This window comes from Dermochelys coriacea, chromosome 7, assembly GCF_009764565.3.
Source record: "Dermochelys coriacea isolate rDerCor1 chromosome 7, rDerCor1.pri.v4, whole genome shotgun sequence".
Taxonomy (NCBI): Eukaryota; Metazoa; Chordata; order Testudines; family Dermochelyidae; genus Dermochelys; species Dermochelys coriacea.
Window position 1 is genome coordinate 53,107,586 of NC_050074.1, and position 16,151 is coordinate 53,123,736.

Consider the following 16,151-nt stretch of genomic DNA (forward strand, 5'->3'; position numbering starts at 1 on the left):
GGTGAGACATAGACAGCAAGTGTCCTGTTGCTGTGTTTCTGACAGGCAAGAAATGTGCCGTCCGCACAATGGCAGAAACTGCTGGAGTGGATCAAAGTTTTCAACACCCTGCGAAAGTGGCAAACCTGCCGCCCTCCAAAGAGCAGCACTGGTGACTACTCAGCATCACAATACAAAGTGACCCGTATATTTGCAACAACGAAGTATAGTTATGTCAGAGAGAAGGAAAACAGCTTAACAGAAGACAGTTTAAAAACAATTGTGAAGACTTACTGTCAAATAAACCAACAAATAATACTCAAGTTTGCAGCATGTTAATAATATTACTATTAAGTAATAACACAGCCATTTTTCTGCATATGTAGGGCCTTTGTGGCTAGGAATGCCAAACGCTTTGTGATCATTAAGACATGCAATATCCTTATGAGTTGTGGACTGAATGATTATTCTTAATTTACATATGGATAAACTGAGGTAGGCTGGTATAGGCCAAGAATTTCACAAGGACCCCTCTTTTTAGGAGCCTCCATTCCTAGGTTCTCAACCTGAGACACTCGAGATATCTCATGTTGGCCACCCAACAACTGAGACATTCAAAGTCAGTGGAGGCTGTCAAACAAAGTCATATAAAAAGTCTGTGACAGAATTGGCAATAGAAACCAAAGAGTTCTGGCTCCCAAGCCCCTGCTCTAACAACAAGAGAACACTTTCTCCCCAACAAGGAGCACACTTTATATGAAGTATACAGGATATTTCAAATTGTATCATCTTACTAACAATATCAAACACTGATCATTTGGAAAGTTGATGTGGCGAATACAAGGATTTCAGAAGTTTAAAAAATATTTCTCACTTATTTCTGATTATGAAATTGCTTTAGAACTTGGAGACGAATGGCACTCTCCAATGGAATGTCAATATCTTAGTCATGGCAATATGAGAAGGGCATGGAATGACCATTACCTATTAGCAATAAGCCACTTCCTGCAATGCCTGTCAGGGAAATGATTGCTTTGGGAGGATGGTTCACCTTCCAAGCAAATCTGCAGTATGCAGTAATCCGTTGGACACACTGCTTGCTCAGATAATCAGACTTCTCCAGGCATGACATGCAAGGTGGGGCTACTCACCATAGATGAATTCCTTGTTTCGCTCACCCAAATTCAGCTACCTCTGCAGGGATCACTGGTGTCCTCTGGCAATCATGAGAAAACTCTGCAAGCCCTGCCTCCTAGCCAAACATATTCCCACCCACCCCAATGGAAAGCCGCCCAGGTGTGCCGTTGGGAATGTCACCAATACCCAGAAATAACCCAGAAACGCAAATGGAAAGAGAAGTGCTTAAGACAACAATGTTCCTGCCCTCAAGAAGGGAACAGGAACCCATCTGCTGCGAAGTTCCCGCTTCTGAATAGGGCATCAAGAGCAGAAGGGTAGATTCATCCATGTGTTATAATCAAGGAGGTAGAGTTGGGTAATGGGGATCTTAGAGCCAGTCATCGAATAGGAAGGCCCTCTACTGAGGAGATGACCTTTCCTTTTGTAGGAGTGTGGAGCGGTCCCTTCCTGTCAGTCTCAGAGGGAGGCCACGTCTCCTTGCTGTCACGCCCTTAGAATGGCAATCAAAGGGGAAATTAGCAGTTTGTGAAGCTCGGATCCTTTAAGCAGGGCTGAGCAGTAATCAGTCTCCTGGATTCAAGCCCTCCAGCAGGGTGGAACATCAAACAGAAAAGGGGGGCTCTGTCGCTTGGGCAGGGCAGAGCACTACAGAGTCTAGGAGACTAGGCCCTCAGGCAAGGCAGGACACCAAACAGAGTAGAGGGCTCTGATCTGTGGTCAAGGCAGAGCAGCAAAGGAGTCTATGAGCCCAGGTGCTCAGGCAGGACGGGGCACCAAATATTCAGGTATCCTGGCTCTGGTGGATGGCTGACAAACATGGGCCCCTTGGCCTTGAGTGGGGAGGCTGCCACCTCAGGAGTGGGGTGGCAGGGGGTAGGAAGACATGAAACATGCGGGCCTAGAATCGGGCTAAGATACAATCAGACTGTACTTTAGTTTTCCTGGGCTCCTTCCTATATCCCCTTTGTTTGGTACCTCCGTTCTGTGTCTGTCCTCTGTCTCTCCGGGGTAGGTGGCCAGCTTCTTGGTGTCTTGATCAGCTGGTGGCTGTGACAAGTCCGCAGTACAATCAGGATCCTCTTTGGGTTACAGTAGCACATGTGATGCATCTATCTCCCAACTGAGCTGCCAGGCCTGCCTTTTCTACTTCCTGTTCCTGTTCTGCCCCTTGGTTTTCAGCAGGCTGGGCCTGGCCTTCCTGACTCTTCCCACCAGGGGGCAGGTTGCAGTCCCTCCCTGTCAGTCTCAAAGGGAGGCCATGCCTCCTTGCTACACCTTTGATAATCAGGAAGATCTTCTGGCATAACACCCCATAGATGGTTTAAGGAGGCTGTGTATGAGAAATGTTTCCATCTCTGGGGGGTGGGAAGAAATGAGGAATGTACATGGGGTGAATGGACTTTAACTGGAGAAAAGGGAACTCCTAGGTGAAGAGGAGGTTTCCTCCCTACTAGCTCTCCTCACTATTAAGCAGAGAGGAGGCCTGTGTATTGAGCTGAGGTAGAGAACTCAGGAGGAAGAAGAGGAATGTGTTGTTTAGCTCTCTGCACTACTGGAGATAGACCAGAGACACGGCTGCTACTCTGAAACCCAACACATACTAAATCATTGGTGCTTCCACGCTTGGTCATGGTGTGGGACCCTCAGCGAAGTCTGAGGAGCTTGCAGGCTGTCCAGAGAACTGCTGAGTAGATGATGGTGGCTTCAGGGAAGAATAGAAAAGGCATTTCCTTGTGTGATAAAGACACCTGAATTGTCCTAAGTGAGAAAAGGCTCAGTACAGATTTAAAATCAACCAAAGGGTTTGGCTCTTCTCTGTCAAGGGGAGAACTGTGTGTGACACAAAAAGCTTGAGCCCACCAAGACGAACTGGACTGATAGCTGCTCATTCGGAGCAGCTGAAAGGCCTTTAATCAAGCTGCACCTACAGCTATCCAAAAGCTCGCATGGAGCCAGGCTGCTCTCAGAGCACTGGCAGAAGGAAAAAGGGCCTGCATCTTCCTCTGCCCAGAGGAAATACCAATGTGCCATGCACAGCATTTAACTCCATCCAAGAGGTGAGCTGGGCTTCATAGCCTTCCAGTCTGTACAGCCAAGGTAATCATGTCACATCCCACAGAGGCTAAGTTAAGGGCAATGCTTTCCATAAAGGGAGAAGGCTCCTGTTAATGGCTACTAACAGGGGCTCCAGCTGAAGCAGGGAGTATCACTTCAATAGCTAGTGATGGGTTTATTTAATTGTGCTATATTACCTAGCAGATAAACTTTGATCAGTAGCTCTGGGGTCAAAGACTGAAGCCAGCTTTAGAAAAGAATCGAACACGCATTTCAGGACTGCGGAGGAACACATCTGGGAGCACTTTCCATAAGGATGATAAAAAGCAGGAGAGAAATGGACCTTGCTTCTAATGGGTGATCTTTGATTTCCTTGATAAAAGGAAAATGGTAACATCCTAGGCTGGGGTTTTCAAAGCAGTGTAAGTGAGTTAGGTGCCCAAATCTCACTGGAAATCAATACCTAACTCCCCTAGACAATACAGATCCTGACTGGGGCTGGGATAACATTACCCACACGGAAAGTGGAGTAGGAGCAACGTTTCTCTCATAGGGTATGGAACCTACCTTGCAGAGGGAGCTACTGTAAAGGAGGGAAAGGGTTTGAATTGTAATTAGAGATGGGTTTGAGCCAGGGCAAGTGTGGAATGATGTGATTTGGGGTTTCGATTTGTCCCATTACAGAGATTGGGATCAACTGCAAAGATCAATACCAAACTTCCCCAAAACTCTGGGGTCCAAGGCTTTTGTTTGGGTCTCTCACTAATTATATGTTGTACTACATCTGTGGCCATGGAGCATGTCTCAGCTGTCAGTGTACAGCATGCCTCAGCCCCTCACACCTTCTCAGTAACTGCAGCAAGGAGAACACTCGGACACTTCTACTTCAAAAGTCCAGGTTCTGTCAACACTTACAGTATAGAGCCTAGGACATCTACTCCAACAGTTCTGATTTCAGCCAGAAGGCAGCTGTACACACACATGCTTGCCAGATCATTACAATGAGTTTCAATAGCGTGCTCCACTTGAATGAACCTGAGCCACAAGTGGAGATACACCTGCATGTCTCCTTACCTCTGTTGTGCTGCAAGAGGACGATAGTAGGGTTGACAATTGTGGTTGAGGGATAGGTGGAGGAAGGCTTGCTGATAGACGTTAAGGAGGATTGGTATTCAGTGCCAGTGCGAGGCGGGGAGACTTCATTTAGCACAGGACATGGGTCCTGGAAACGAGAAGAAGATGCGTGTGAGCATCACTAGCTCGCTGGTGTTTCTGGAAAAAGTTATTTTAAAATGGAATTAGAAAGGAATCGTAGCACATTTTAGTAGAAGACATAAGCACAGGTTGTTACCCTGACCCTGCAGGCATTCCGTTCCCTGTTAACTGCAGTTAGTAGAATAAGGAATAACTATAGTTCTTTTGTACTGGGTTTCTCCCTCCACACCAGAAGAAGTGTCCTTGACTTCAACCATCATGCTATATACAGCATACACTTGGCAGCAGGAATGAGCTAATCTGGTTGTGGGAGAGAGAGACCCACCCACTCACCCACTCTTTCTTTAAAGAGAATTCCTTTCCCAGCAAGTAGTCAGACATGCAAAACTCATGCGATTCTGAGTGAAACCCGATTACTGCAGCTGGCTTTGCAAGGAAGATCAGAAAAATAAGTTTAGCACCATCGCTTAGGAGACATTAGACAGTGTGACGACTGGGCACCCAGAACTATGAAAAAAAAAAAAACAAGTGGAGGGTAACCAATAGGACACTAGCATGGAAGATACACAACACAGCTTCAGGGAGCAATGAGGATTGCCAAACCCAAGTTGCTCTATTATTTATTTTAAATCAGTCCTAGCATCACAGCAGCACCATCTGTGCTACTGGAGCAAAGATTGGGTCTGCATGGAGATGTTAGAGGCTAGCTCAGACATGACCCTTTCAGATCAGGTGCATCAGAAGCACTCATTGCTGGGGAGGCTAGGGAGATTGGGCCGTTGGCCAAAAATGATACATGTATTTTTATGTGCTGATTTTGTCATTAAGGCAGAGCTTTTTCAAAGGTGTCAGAAGGATTTGGACCCTCAATTCCCACAGAAATTAATGGGAAATGGGCATCCAAAAAGCAAGATTGTGGAGTTCTGGATTTCTGTGCTGCTCTGACTCTGTGGTCAGAGTGAAATGCTGCAAGCCATTGGTCTGTGAAATGGGGCTGGCCCACAGGGCTAGTCATTCTTTAAAAAAGGGGACCAGAGAGTCTTGCTCCATTGCTGCCAGTGCATTGTTACTGTTCTGCAGGGCCTGATCCTGCATGCACAACTGAGCACAGCACTTCTGGCTGTGAGCAGTCCCACTGAGCTCAGTGGTTGGAAGTGTCAGCAGGAAGTGTCTGTAGGATCAGGTAGTAACATGATCCAAAGTGAGGCCTGGTGCCATAGACCATTTCTGATTAGGGTATGTTATTAGCAGAACCACCAGCTACAATCAGCCTCACTCAATCAGAGGCAGCAGGGCTGAACTATTCAGCTCTCTTGACACTCTTACACCATCAAGTGTCTAATTAGGCCTGAGTCATTTTATGAGAACATAAGAAGAGGTGACTGTTCAGCAGCCTCAAAACCAGGAGTTTCCAAAGTTCTCCGAGGGGCAGATCTAGGCCCCCATCTATGGGGGTACCCTCAGCGGTAGAAGCAAGGCAGTCCTGCTGAGCACAGGAGTGGGGAAGCAAATCTGAATGTTCCATATAGAGAGCATGCATCTGCTGCATGATGGGGAGCCTCCTTGATACAGAAGGCAGATGGGGTGTGTGGGAAGGGAAGGCTTGGTGGGCAGAGCCAGAGGACCACAGTGTAGTGAGCTACTTCAATAGCTTAGTGGTTTGAGTATTGGCCTGCTAAACTCAGGGTTGTGAGTTCAATCCTTGAGGGGGCCATTTAGGGATCTGGGGCAAAAATTGGGGATTGATCCTGCTTTGAGCAGGGGGTTGGACTAGATGATCTCCTGAGGTCCCTTCCAACCCTGATATTCTATGATTCAATCACAGTGGAGCATTGCCACAGCCAAAAATATAAACCAAACCTAAATTTAAAAGAAAATGTTTGGGAAACTGAGGGTGGCATCCTCAAAATCACACAAAGTTGGCGACACTTTGCTCCCATTAGAGTCAAAGAGGGTCACAGTTTCTGAATCACCCTTGTGACTTGGAAAGCTAAATCCCATTAACTTTAAATGGGATTAGGTTCCTAAGTCACTTTGGTGCTTTTGAAAGTTCTCCGCAATTGTAAAAATCCAACTGACCATAGAAGCAGAGTTAGGCCAATGCTGAGCACTTCTGAAAATGCCACTCTTGTTTCTTTCCATTTTCACATGCCTCTCTGCTACTTCTTCCAGGCCCAGCCAAAAAATCATCATCAGAGAAGTTATTCTTGCTGGATTTCTCACCCAGGAGTTACTGGAAATCCTGTAATAGGGCTACTGGTGGTAAACGTTCTGTTACAAAGAGGTTCAGATGAGCATCCAAACCTTTGCAGCTATTCTTGTGGCTACATTTGCCTCCTTGTAAAAAAGGCAGTGAGTTTAAAGAGAGAAAATAAACACAGAAAAACCAGGGTGATGTCCTGTCAAAATGTGAGAATTCTGAAAAACGTAAAGACTTCAGCAGGAGCAAGGATATTTCAAACAAGGGGACACGTGGTGCTTAGAAACTTGCAAGGGTCTCAGATTAGCAAGTGAAGTTACAGCTTGTGGGTCATTCTGTTTTGGCATTGCGTTCAGTGGGAATACACACATAGAACATATGGCCCTTTATCACCATGCAGGTCAGAGCGTGCCATCCTTAAGTGAATTACTTTTGCTGCTTCTGATATTACTGTTGTCGAGAGACCATCAGCTAGCCAAAGCTCAAGCAGCAGGTGTTATTCTTTCAGCTGAGAAGTGCAAGTATCATACATAGTACATTCCCTTAAAATGGTTAAAGCCAAAAGTGTAAATTATCCAGCAGAGACAGAGGTGGGGGAGAGAGACTGTAAAATATTGGGGAAAAACCAAACAATTGGAAAGTTCCCAAGCCAGATAAGGTAGATGACATACATGCACTGTAACAGGACGTAAACAAGATTTGAGGGGTCATGCTGCTGGCAAGGCGCTAGTCAGTGCTCCTCTTTCAAAGCTTAGTATGCCAATGAGAAAGTTATTTTAACCTAGAAACAAATTCAGGAAAGCTGCGAGGAGGGTACTCAACAAGCTTACTGTACGTGAGAGGACTCCAGTGATTTCAGGCTCCAAGACTCTGTGCAAAGCCTCCGGGACGGGAGGCACCAGTGGAGGTGGCGGTGAGAATGATGGCAGTTTCGGGCAAATTGGGGGCAAGATGCCAGGTGAGGAGGGCAGATAGTGATGGTGGGGACCCCTCTGGAGGTGAGGGGGAATGAAATCGTCTAGTGTCGGAAAAGTCAGAGGTGAGCCAGTAGGAATGGTCTCAGGGAACGTGGCACCTTGCCCCAAAGGTACCAAAGGCGGTGGCGGAGTGCTGGAGCTGCCTTCTTGCTCTCTGTCTGTGTTAACCTGGAGGAGTGGGACTACTATAATCTCAGGCTGAGCTGTGGTGGTAGAAATGGCATCCTGTGGGAAATAAGGTGGGGTTACGCAAAGAGGCAATCCATCTTTCTTGGGTGCACATCCCAGCACTGCCTGGGTAGTGACAGGCTGGCATGCAGCCAAGCCATTGGACAGTCCTTCCTCAGAGCGAGCTATGCCCTTAGGGATGTTCTGTTTAGCAGCCAAAGGCTCCATGAACACACTGGATAAGGCATGCCAGTTTTTTCCCCCTGTCCTTTAATTCTCGATCGAACCACAAAGCAGTTCATCTGCATTGCAGTACTTGCTACAGGTACACCTACCTAAACAGGAATATTTCCCATTGCTGACCCCCTCACCAACTGATTTTAGCCTGCAAACACGCACACATCACACAAACATACTTTTCAGTCTTTGGGGGGAAGTGAGAGGTTATCGAATAGCAGATGACAAGAATGAAGCTGCACAAGAGTGACCTGCGTGCAGAAATTAAGAAGAGGTGAATACAGCAGTAGGAGACACTGTACGAATTAGAGAACCGTTCACACGGCTGAAAGAAAACAAAGTTATTAAGAAAACATGTACCATGCTGCGTCCCTTCACCTTGTACAGATGCTGCTGCTCCGTAAGGTAAGGTTCCTTTCTCATACTGTCCCCACTGCCAGCCGTACTCTGGGGCTCTAGCACTTTGTCCCTCACAGCCTGAGGAGGTGGAGACTGAGTCCTGGAGGATTGGCTTCTACCATAGCTAACTGCGTCTTTACTGAGGACAATGTTAAAGTATGGCCTGGGAGGGACAGGAGGAGGGGGAGGAAGAGATTTTCCAGCATCTGTTACAGAGGAAACAATGTTGGTGGCTGGTGCTTGAGTGACCTCAGTTCCCAAACGGGGGCTCTCTGTTTGGTCATGTGCATTGCTGGTGGAATTTTCAGATGCAGCTGAGCAAGTGCTGTTAGATAAACAAGCCACATATAGACTGCTGACCTTTTTATCTGCTTTAGTCCCATACGTGGAATTCATTCCAGCTTCACTAATAAGATCTGCCCTGGCAGGGTTTTGATGTTTGGACGAAGTGTCTGATAACAAGGAGCTATTTCCCGAAAGTGATTGCCCAGCATGCACCACGTCCTTGGGAATCAAACTGGCTGATTGGGGATGTCCTGCAAAAAAGCATGGCTTCTCAATGGGGACTGTTGCAAAGGGTGCAGGTGATGAGGAGTAACACTGCCTGCTGCAACTTGGTGACACATGCTGTGTATAAGGCTTGGGTGCATTCAGGTACACACAGTCCATTATGGGCACTGGCAGCAGGTTGGTTACTTTCATGTCAGTGCGAGGGTGCCATGCAAAGCTCTCCTCTTTTGGAAGAGGAGGACGGGGAGGGGAAAGGGCCTGTCCAATCAGATTCAAGGGAAGGAGGAGGAATCAGCACCAAATGAAGGGAAAAAGAAAAAAAAATGAAAGAATGAAGTTGGTCATTAGACTTGGGTTAACAGGATTGAATTCAATGAGAACAACATAAGGAGGCCATCTTGGGTCAGACCAAAGGTCCATCTAGCCCAGTATCCTGTCTTTCGACAGTGGCCAACGCCAGGTGCCCCAGAGGGAATGAATAGAACAGGTAATCATCAAGTGACCCATCCCCTGCTGCTCATTCCCAGTTTCTGGCAAACTGAGGCTAGGGACACCATCCCTATCCATCGTGGCTAATAGCCATTGATGGACCTATCCTCCATGAATTTATCTAGTTCTTTTTTGAACCCTGTTATAGTCTTGGCCTTCACACCATCCTCTGGCAAGGCGTTCCACAGGTTGACTGCACATTGTGTGAAAAAATACTTCTGTTTGTTTTAAATCTATTGCCTCTTAATTTCATTTGGTGACCCCTAGTTCTTGTGTTATGAGGACTAAATAACACTTCCTTATTTACTTTCTCCACACCAGTCATGATTTTATAGACCTCTATCATATCCCCCCTTAATCGTCTCTTTTTCAAGCTGAAAAGTCCCAGTCTTATTAATCTCTCCTCATCTGGCAGCCGTTCCATACCCCTAATCATTTTTGTTGCCCTTTTTCTGAACACTTGCCAATTCCAATATATCTTTTTTGAGATGGGGTGATGACACCTGCATGCAGTATTCAAGATATGGGCATATCATGGATTTATATAGAGGCAATATGATATTTTCTGTCTTATTATCTATCCCTTTCTTAATGATTTCCAACATTCTGTTTATTTTTTTTGACTGCCACTGCACATTAAGTGGATGTTTTCAGAGAACTATCCACAATGACTCCAAAATTTCTTTCTTGAATGGCAATAGCAAATTTAGACCCTATCATGTTATATGTATAGTTGTAATTATGTTTTCCAATGTGCATTACTTTGCATTTATCCACTTTTTAAATGATGCCCTTTTGCCTCTCACTGCTTCTTATACTTTGTTGTTTAGCCACAAGTTAACAACAAGCTAACATGGAATCGTCAAGCCTGGCACTCAACTTGCTCACTCTCAATGCTGCTCCTTGGGGTATGAAAAAGTTTTCCAGCTTTCAAGTTCAAACCTATGAAGAGCATCTCACTTTGCTTTCAGGGCTAACCTTACTCTGGGTACCGCAGGGATCAGCCTGGGTACCCAAGCTCCTAACATTCCCCAGGAACTTTGAAATGCAGATCTGACCATCAGAACCAGACTCTTTGTTCCATGACCCCTGGCTCAAGCACTCCTCAGCTTTGGGCACATTCGGATCCAGCAGGAAATATGAATTCTACAGCTTAGGCCCTTCTCTACGGCACACTAAGCAGATTGCTGAAATCTGATTCAGCGCCTCTGCTAATGCGAAACCATACCGCAGTAACCTATTATACCGTGGTTGCTCCACTATACAGAGAGGTCAAATAAAAAAAGTCTCATTTACTTTTGCCAAAGGCTGACACCCCACTTCCCTTCTAAAAAGATCCCTCACTCACAAAGCACCCTCAGAAAAACAGAACAATTTAGATCTACAGTGGAACTGGGTTCCCAGAAACTTGTCTTTAGAGTGAAGCCTTCTGATAGCGAAATCATTTTCCTAGAGAAGCAAAAAGAAACTCCTTCATTGTTTCAGTGCATCGCAACGTACAGATTGCAACTCTAGAGCAGCGTGGAGATTGCAATTCCAGTTAGAGCAAATCTTTGCTTACAGCCAAATTGTTCTATAGCAAAAGAAGTGGCTTTGCTACATGGACGTTTCACTGTATTTATTTACAGTTGCAGGTAACTGTAAATCACCATCCGTTAGAAGGAAAATAACTAGAATGCCAGCCTACAGGATAGGGATTGCCTCTAGTCTTCTTTGAAGGCTTTAACAGCTTAGAACTTTATTGCCTTGATCAATATTCTCTTTTAAAATTCATCACCCTAGGCAGCTTTGGGGCAGCTCCTACTCTCACTTGTACTGGTATAAAATCCAGAGTAACCCCACAGATTTCAGAGTTGCAGTAGCCATCCTACCAGTGTTATGCTAAAGGCACTTGAGCTAGGGTGGGGAGGAAGGCAGTACAGCACTCCCAGTGAGTGGGCCTTGGCTCTGGCATGGGCTTCCCCACTGGTCCAAAATAGCTCGAGTCTGCTGACCGTCTGGGCATGATGTAAGGCGCATGTATTTACATTGGCTGCTGTGGAGGTGGTCGGGGAGGGGAATACGGTCTTCTGGGGGTGGTTTAATTTTATTGTTTTTGTAATTTCTGGCAGGGGCTCCCAGAGCTTTGGATAGGCCCTTTTTTATCCTTGGTGTACAGCTCACTGAAATAAATCAGGAGTTGCCATGGAGAGCCAGCCAGCAGCCACCATGGTTATCACACCGGGATACCGCAGATACAGCTGGGAGACTGGAAAAATACTGCTGCATTCCAGATGCTACAGAGTGGCAAGTTGCTTGTTAACAGTGACCATGGTACTCCACCTTTACATCCATGTGGCTGAGAGCAGAATTTAGCCCTGTTTTATTTGAAATTAGTTTAAGTGCCCTCAGGACTCTTCTATAAACAGCGCTCTGTGAAACTAAAACTGAGCTATCTCTGTTCACTTATATGCCCAATAACTAACTGTGAAACAGCTGCATGTCTCATGCAGGAAGCAGCTCACTCCTTTAGTGCTTCATTACTTATGTCCTCGGCCGACTGGTGCCCTCTTCATCTTTCACTTAACATTTCAGGTGCGGTGTCTGATCTGTGGCTTTGCCAAGAGCTAGCCACGATTAAAGCAATTGCCCTGTACTAGGGATAAGATTTTAATGGGCCTCCATTTCACATTTAACAGAGCAGTAACAGATGCCATTCTTCAAGAAGGCAGTTTATAAAGAAGGGTTGCTCAGGTTTTCCCATCCCATTGAATTCAACCTGAAAATTGCATCCATGCACACTGGTAACCCATCCATAGGTTAGCATTTCTCTTTGCTTGGCAGACCAATCCCAACACTTTAGATTAGATTTGGGAGGAAAATAACCTTTCCAATATGGGCTGACAAAAGATTATATCATTTCTAGCGTTAAAGTGACAAGGCCTCCTCCAGTCATTTTTTTAAGGCCACTCTGTGGGTTTAGGAAGTTTAATTCTCCATTCAGCCACCTGCAGTTGGAAGGTCAGAGTGCATACATAAAAGACATACAATAATTGATCACTACCTCTTGGCTGAGCCTTCCCACACAAACAAGGTTGAATGGTACTTTGCCCTGCTATAGTCACCAAGGAGCTCAGCATGCTTTAACATATATTAATGAATTAAACTTCACAGCACTACTGGGAAAGATGCAGTCTCTACATTTTGCAGATAGGAAAAATGAAGGCACAGAGACTTACCCAAGCCTGTGAATTGAACACAGGTCTCCTGACTCTGAATCCTGTGCTTGACCCCTCAAGAAAAGCCTCAGATCTTCTGGAAAGATGCTTACCTGTGGTTTGCCCTCTGAGGAGAGGTTGGGACGCACACTTCTATACCCCTTGGCAGCCAGAGAAGATGGCTGGATATCTCCATTAGAGGATAACCTCCAATCATCTAAAAGGGGAAGGAGAACTTCAGGTCTGAGGGAATTCACTCTAGCTAGATGGGGAACAAGGAGAGGGGACCTGTTGCTTTTTGCTGGGCAACAAGAAATACATTGGGGAAACAACAAAACAAAGCAACAAGCATGTGTACCTGTTCCTGGTTTTCCTGTCTCCAGAGCTATGTGTGCTGCAGAGAGGAGGGAAGGAAGAATGGAAAAATAAGGGAAAAAAATAAACTGTTACATTTACAGCAAACATGTACCCACTGAACTCAACATTCAGGCTACTTCTATACAGATACACAATGCTTTCTGACAGGGATGCCAAATTGCCATAGAAACTGGCCCTAAACATGATGCCCTCACAGTTTCTGACCTTTCTAAACACAAGGCGATTCATTCAGAGCAATGAAGAAACAATTGGTCATTAATATTCAGCTGAGCTATCTGCTCTCGTGCTGCAGTTTGGAGTCCAAATGCCCCATACACAGCTAAAAATGCAGGGTCTCAGTGTCAAGCCATGATGTCGGCTGGATAACCATAGCTATCCTTTCTAAAACTGCTGCATGAGAATACCTGGTGCAGAGACCCATTGACAAATAAGATGTCTATTTTGTGAGTACCGGTGGGGGTACAACACATGATGCCATTTTACAGCCCAGTCCCTGCGGCTAGAGGCACCGACGCTATCTACCCATCGCCCACTGAGTTCCTCCCCCTCTTCCCACATTAGCCGTTTTGGCCGCTCACGAACTGTGTAAAGAGCTCTTCTAGTTCCAACATGCATTTCATAAAGTGATTGAGGTAGTCAGCAAAAGAAGTATTAATGAGCTCATTTCCATAGTAATGGACTCATTGCCATTCACACTGCTGGAAATTTATGAAGCCGCTAGCAGGAGGGGTAGGCAAAGGGGGTGGGGGTGAGAAAGCAGAGAATGGAGAGAATGAAAAGAGGAGAGGTCCTGGTTGGATCAGGAGGAGAGGAGAAGGGGGAGGTAGAAAGCAGTGCATTAAGGCTGGAAAGAATAGAATCACCCTTTCCTAACAACAGGTCCTGTAATTACATGTGCTTCATTTTCGGGGAGAAGCTGAACAACACTAACTTTTAATAGCATCTTCCCTTTGGGAGTTCATTCTATATGCAAAATCCAAGGTGCAGGCAGGGTTAGTGATGCTTTACTTGTCTCCTGTAATTAAGTAATTACACATCTGCTATTTAAAGACAGCAGAAGTCTATGGCAACACTGTCAACTTGGCATGCCATCCCAGTGGCCTTGACTACAGCAAAAAAATAAATGCCATTGCTGCAGCAACTACATCAGGACACTTCCCATTCCCCGCAGCGGCCTGGGGTAAAAGAAGGGACACAAAGGCCTACTTGGGAAGAAAGGTTGGTTTTTTTGGCACTCCTGCCAGCAACATGAAACAATAAATATGCCTTTTCCCCAGTGGTGTATAAGTGGTTGTGAAACTCACACTCAGAGGTTCTGGGGCTTTGTCTTCCTTGAGCAGCTTGCCCCATGTAAGAGATTTATGAGTCTGCTTTTGCTCAGGTCTTTAGCACTAGTGGGAGGGGCTCATGCTTTTAGCACTGAAGGCTTGGACTCAAGCGCCATGTGGGGTCAGTTACAATTGTTGTATCTTATGTTCAGGGCCATCCCCTGCAATTCTGGGGCCCTACGCAACCCCCCGTGGGTGTGTGTTGGGGGGGCCAGGCCTCTGTTGGGGGGGGAAGCGGGGAGGCTGGCCCCAGGCCTCCTCGCGGGGGGGGCTGGCTTGAGGGGCAGGGGGAACCACCCTCCAGCACTCACTGGCAGCGTGGTTGAGGATGGGTTGCTGCACTCCCACTGCTGGTGAGTGCAGGCCCAGCCCAGCTACAGAGCTCAGGGGAGTGGGGCTGGGGCAGAGCAGGGGTGGGGCTGGGCAGGGAAGGGGCAGGGCGGGGCAGAGCAGGGGTGGGAAGATGCGGGGCTGGGGCGGAGCAGGGGTGGGGGCCTGGGGAATAGCTGAAGCAGGGGCTGGGGCAGCACACAGCTGTGCAGAGCACCAGGAAATTTGGTGCCCCAAATTTCCTGGTGCCCTACGCAGCTGCGTGTTTTGCATATGGGTAAGGACGGCCCTGCTTATGTTTAACCTTTTACATACTAGACTTACTTTCTGACTGCTGGAAATCCTGAGAACATGGGGAACTGATACTTGGCCTTTCCTCAGAGGCTGGAGATGCCCGTAGGGTCACAGTCCCTTTTCCAGTGCAGACTTTAGTGGGATCCTTGTCTAAAGAAAACACACACAAAGGTTTCAGAGTAGCAGCCGTGTTAGTCTGTATTCGCAAAAAGAAAAGGAGTACCCGTGGCACCTTAGAGACTAACAAATTTATTAGAGCATAAGCTTTCGTGAGCTACAGCTCACTTCATCGGATGCATTGGTGTATGTGATTCTGAGCTACTGGAAGCCATCATAGTTCTATGGCAGTATGCTGGTGGCTCTGGAGTAATTCTAACATGGCTGTCCTAAGTGAATTGTTCTAATTTTTATGCAGATGAACATTAGCTTTGGCTTTAAAACATTAAGTAATAATAGCAGTTATATATTTAAAAAATAAGTAAGATAATTGATGAACACACAAATAAAGTTCTGAGTCAGTATAACTCAGCTAGGAAAGTGGCAAGACCTGCTGGTTGTTTGGAATAAATTTCACAGGTTTGTTTGCTTTATTAGGCCTGGTCTACACTCAGATTTTGTAATAGTATAAATTTTATATCACGATAATTTCACCCACACTAGGGCTGTTGTACCACTTTAAATATGCTGGTACGAAACAGCATAACTTGTGTGTGTAGACAAGGCCTCAGCAGTGAGTTCCATGCTGGATTGATGGAGAATGAAGTTGTATAGTTATCCAGAATAAGGGATACAGCCCAGGCAGTGCAGCGCATGCCTCCCACACACCCTGCCCTCTTACTGTGCCATATCCACAAGATCACCCTATAGGATCAGAAAGAAGTAGTTCAAAATACAACCACTAAGGTCACCTTGCTTCCCCATCACTCAGATCACAGCAGGCTTTGGAGGCAAAGATCTTAGGCATGTGCTTAACCATCCACATTTGAGTCATCCTACTGAAGTCCATGGTCTACTCATGCGCTTGCAGTTTGTGCCCAGGTGCTCCTTCTAGACCCATCCTTCCCCAAGTCAGTGCTGTCTATACTACAGATACAGGCGACCTAGCTAAAACTCAGTTATAACCTCATTGTATTGTCCTCGAATCCAGTTATAAATATGGTTCCAGTGTGTAGCAGGGACTAGAGTCTGACAGTTCTTCACACTCAGATCAATGCCTTGGTCGCTCACTGGCCTGGTACCAGAGTTCATGTGCTTT

General features: G+C 46.2%; 1 protein-coding gene across 16 annotated transcripts in view; it reads right to left on the bottom strand.

The window, feature by feature from the left end:
- The window catches only part of SORBS1 (sorbin and SH3 domain containing 1), a 262,686-nt gene that overhangs the window by 83,833 nt on the left and 162,702 nt on the right, over positions 1–16,151 (bottom strand). For 6 of the 16 annotated variants that reach the window (XM_043518424.1, XM_043518422.1, XM_043518421.1 and 3 more), the window contains 4 exons: positions 14,927–15,046; positions 12,925–12,960; positions 12,680–12,783; positions 4,249–4,396 (listed from right to left, as the gene is read on the bottom strand). In XM_043518424.1, the coding sequence (XP_043374359.1) occupies positions 4,249–4,396; positions 12,680–12,783; positions 12,925–12,960; positions 14,927–15,046 (408 nt within the window). Of the gene's footprint in view, positions 1–4,248; positions 4,397–7,419; positions 7,792–8,349; positions 9,139–12,679; positions 12,829–12,924; positions 12,961–14,926; positions 15,047–16,151 lie in introns of all 16 variants that reach the window. The other 10 variants (XM_043518429.1, XM_043518420.1, XM_043518419.1 and 7 more) reach the window with 5 other exon arrangements.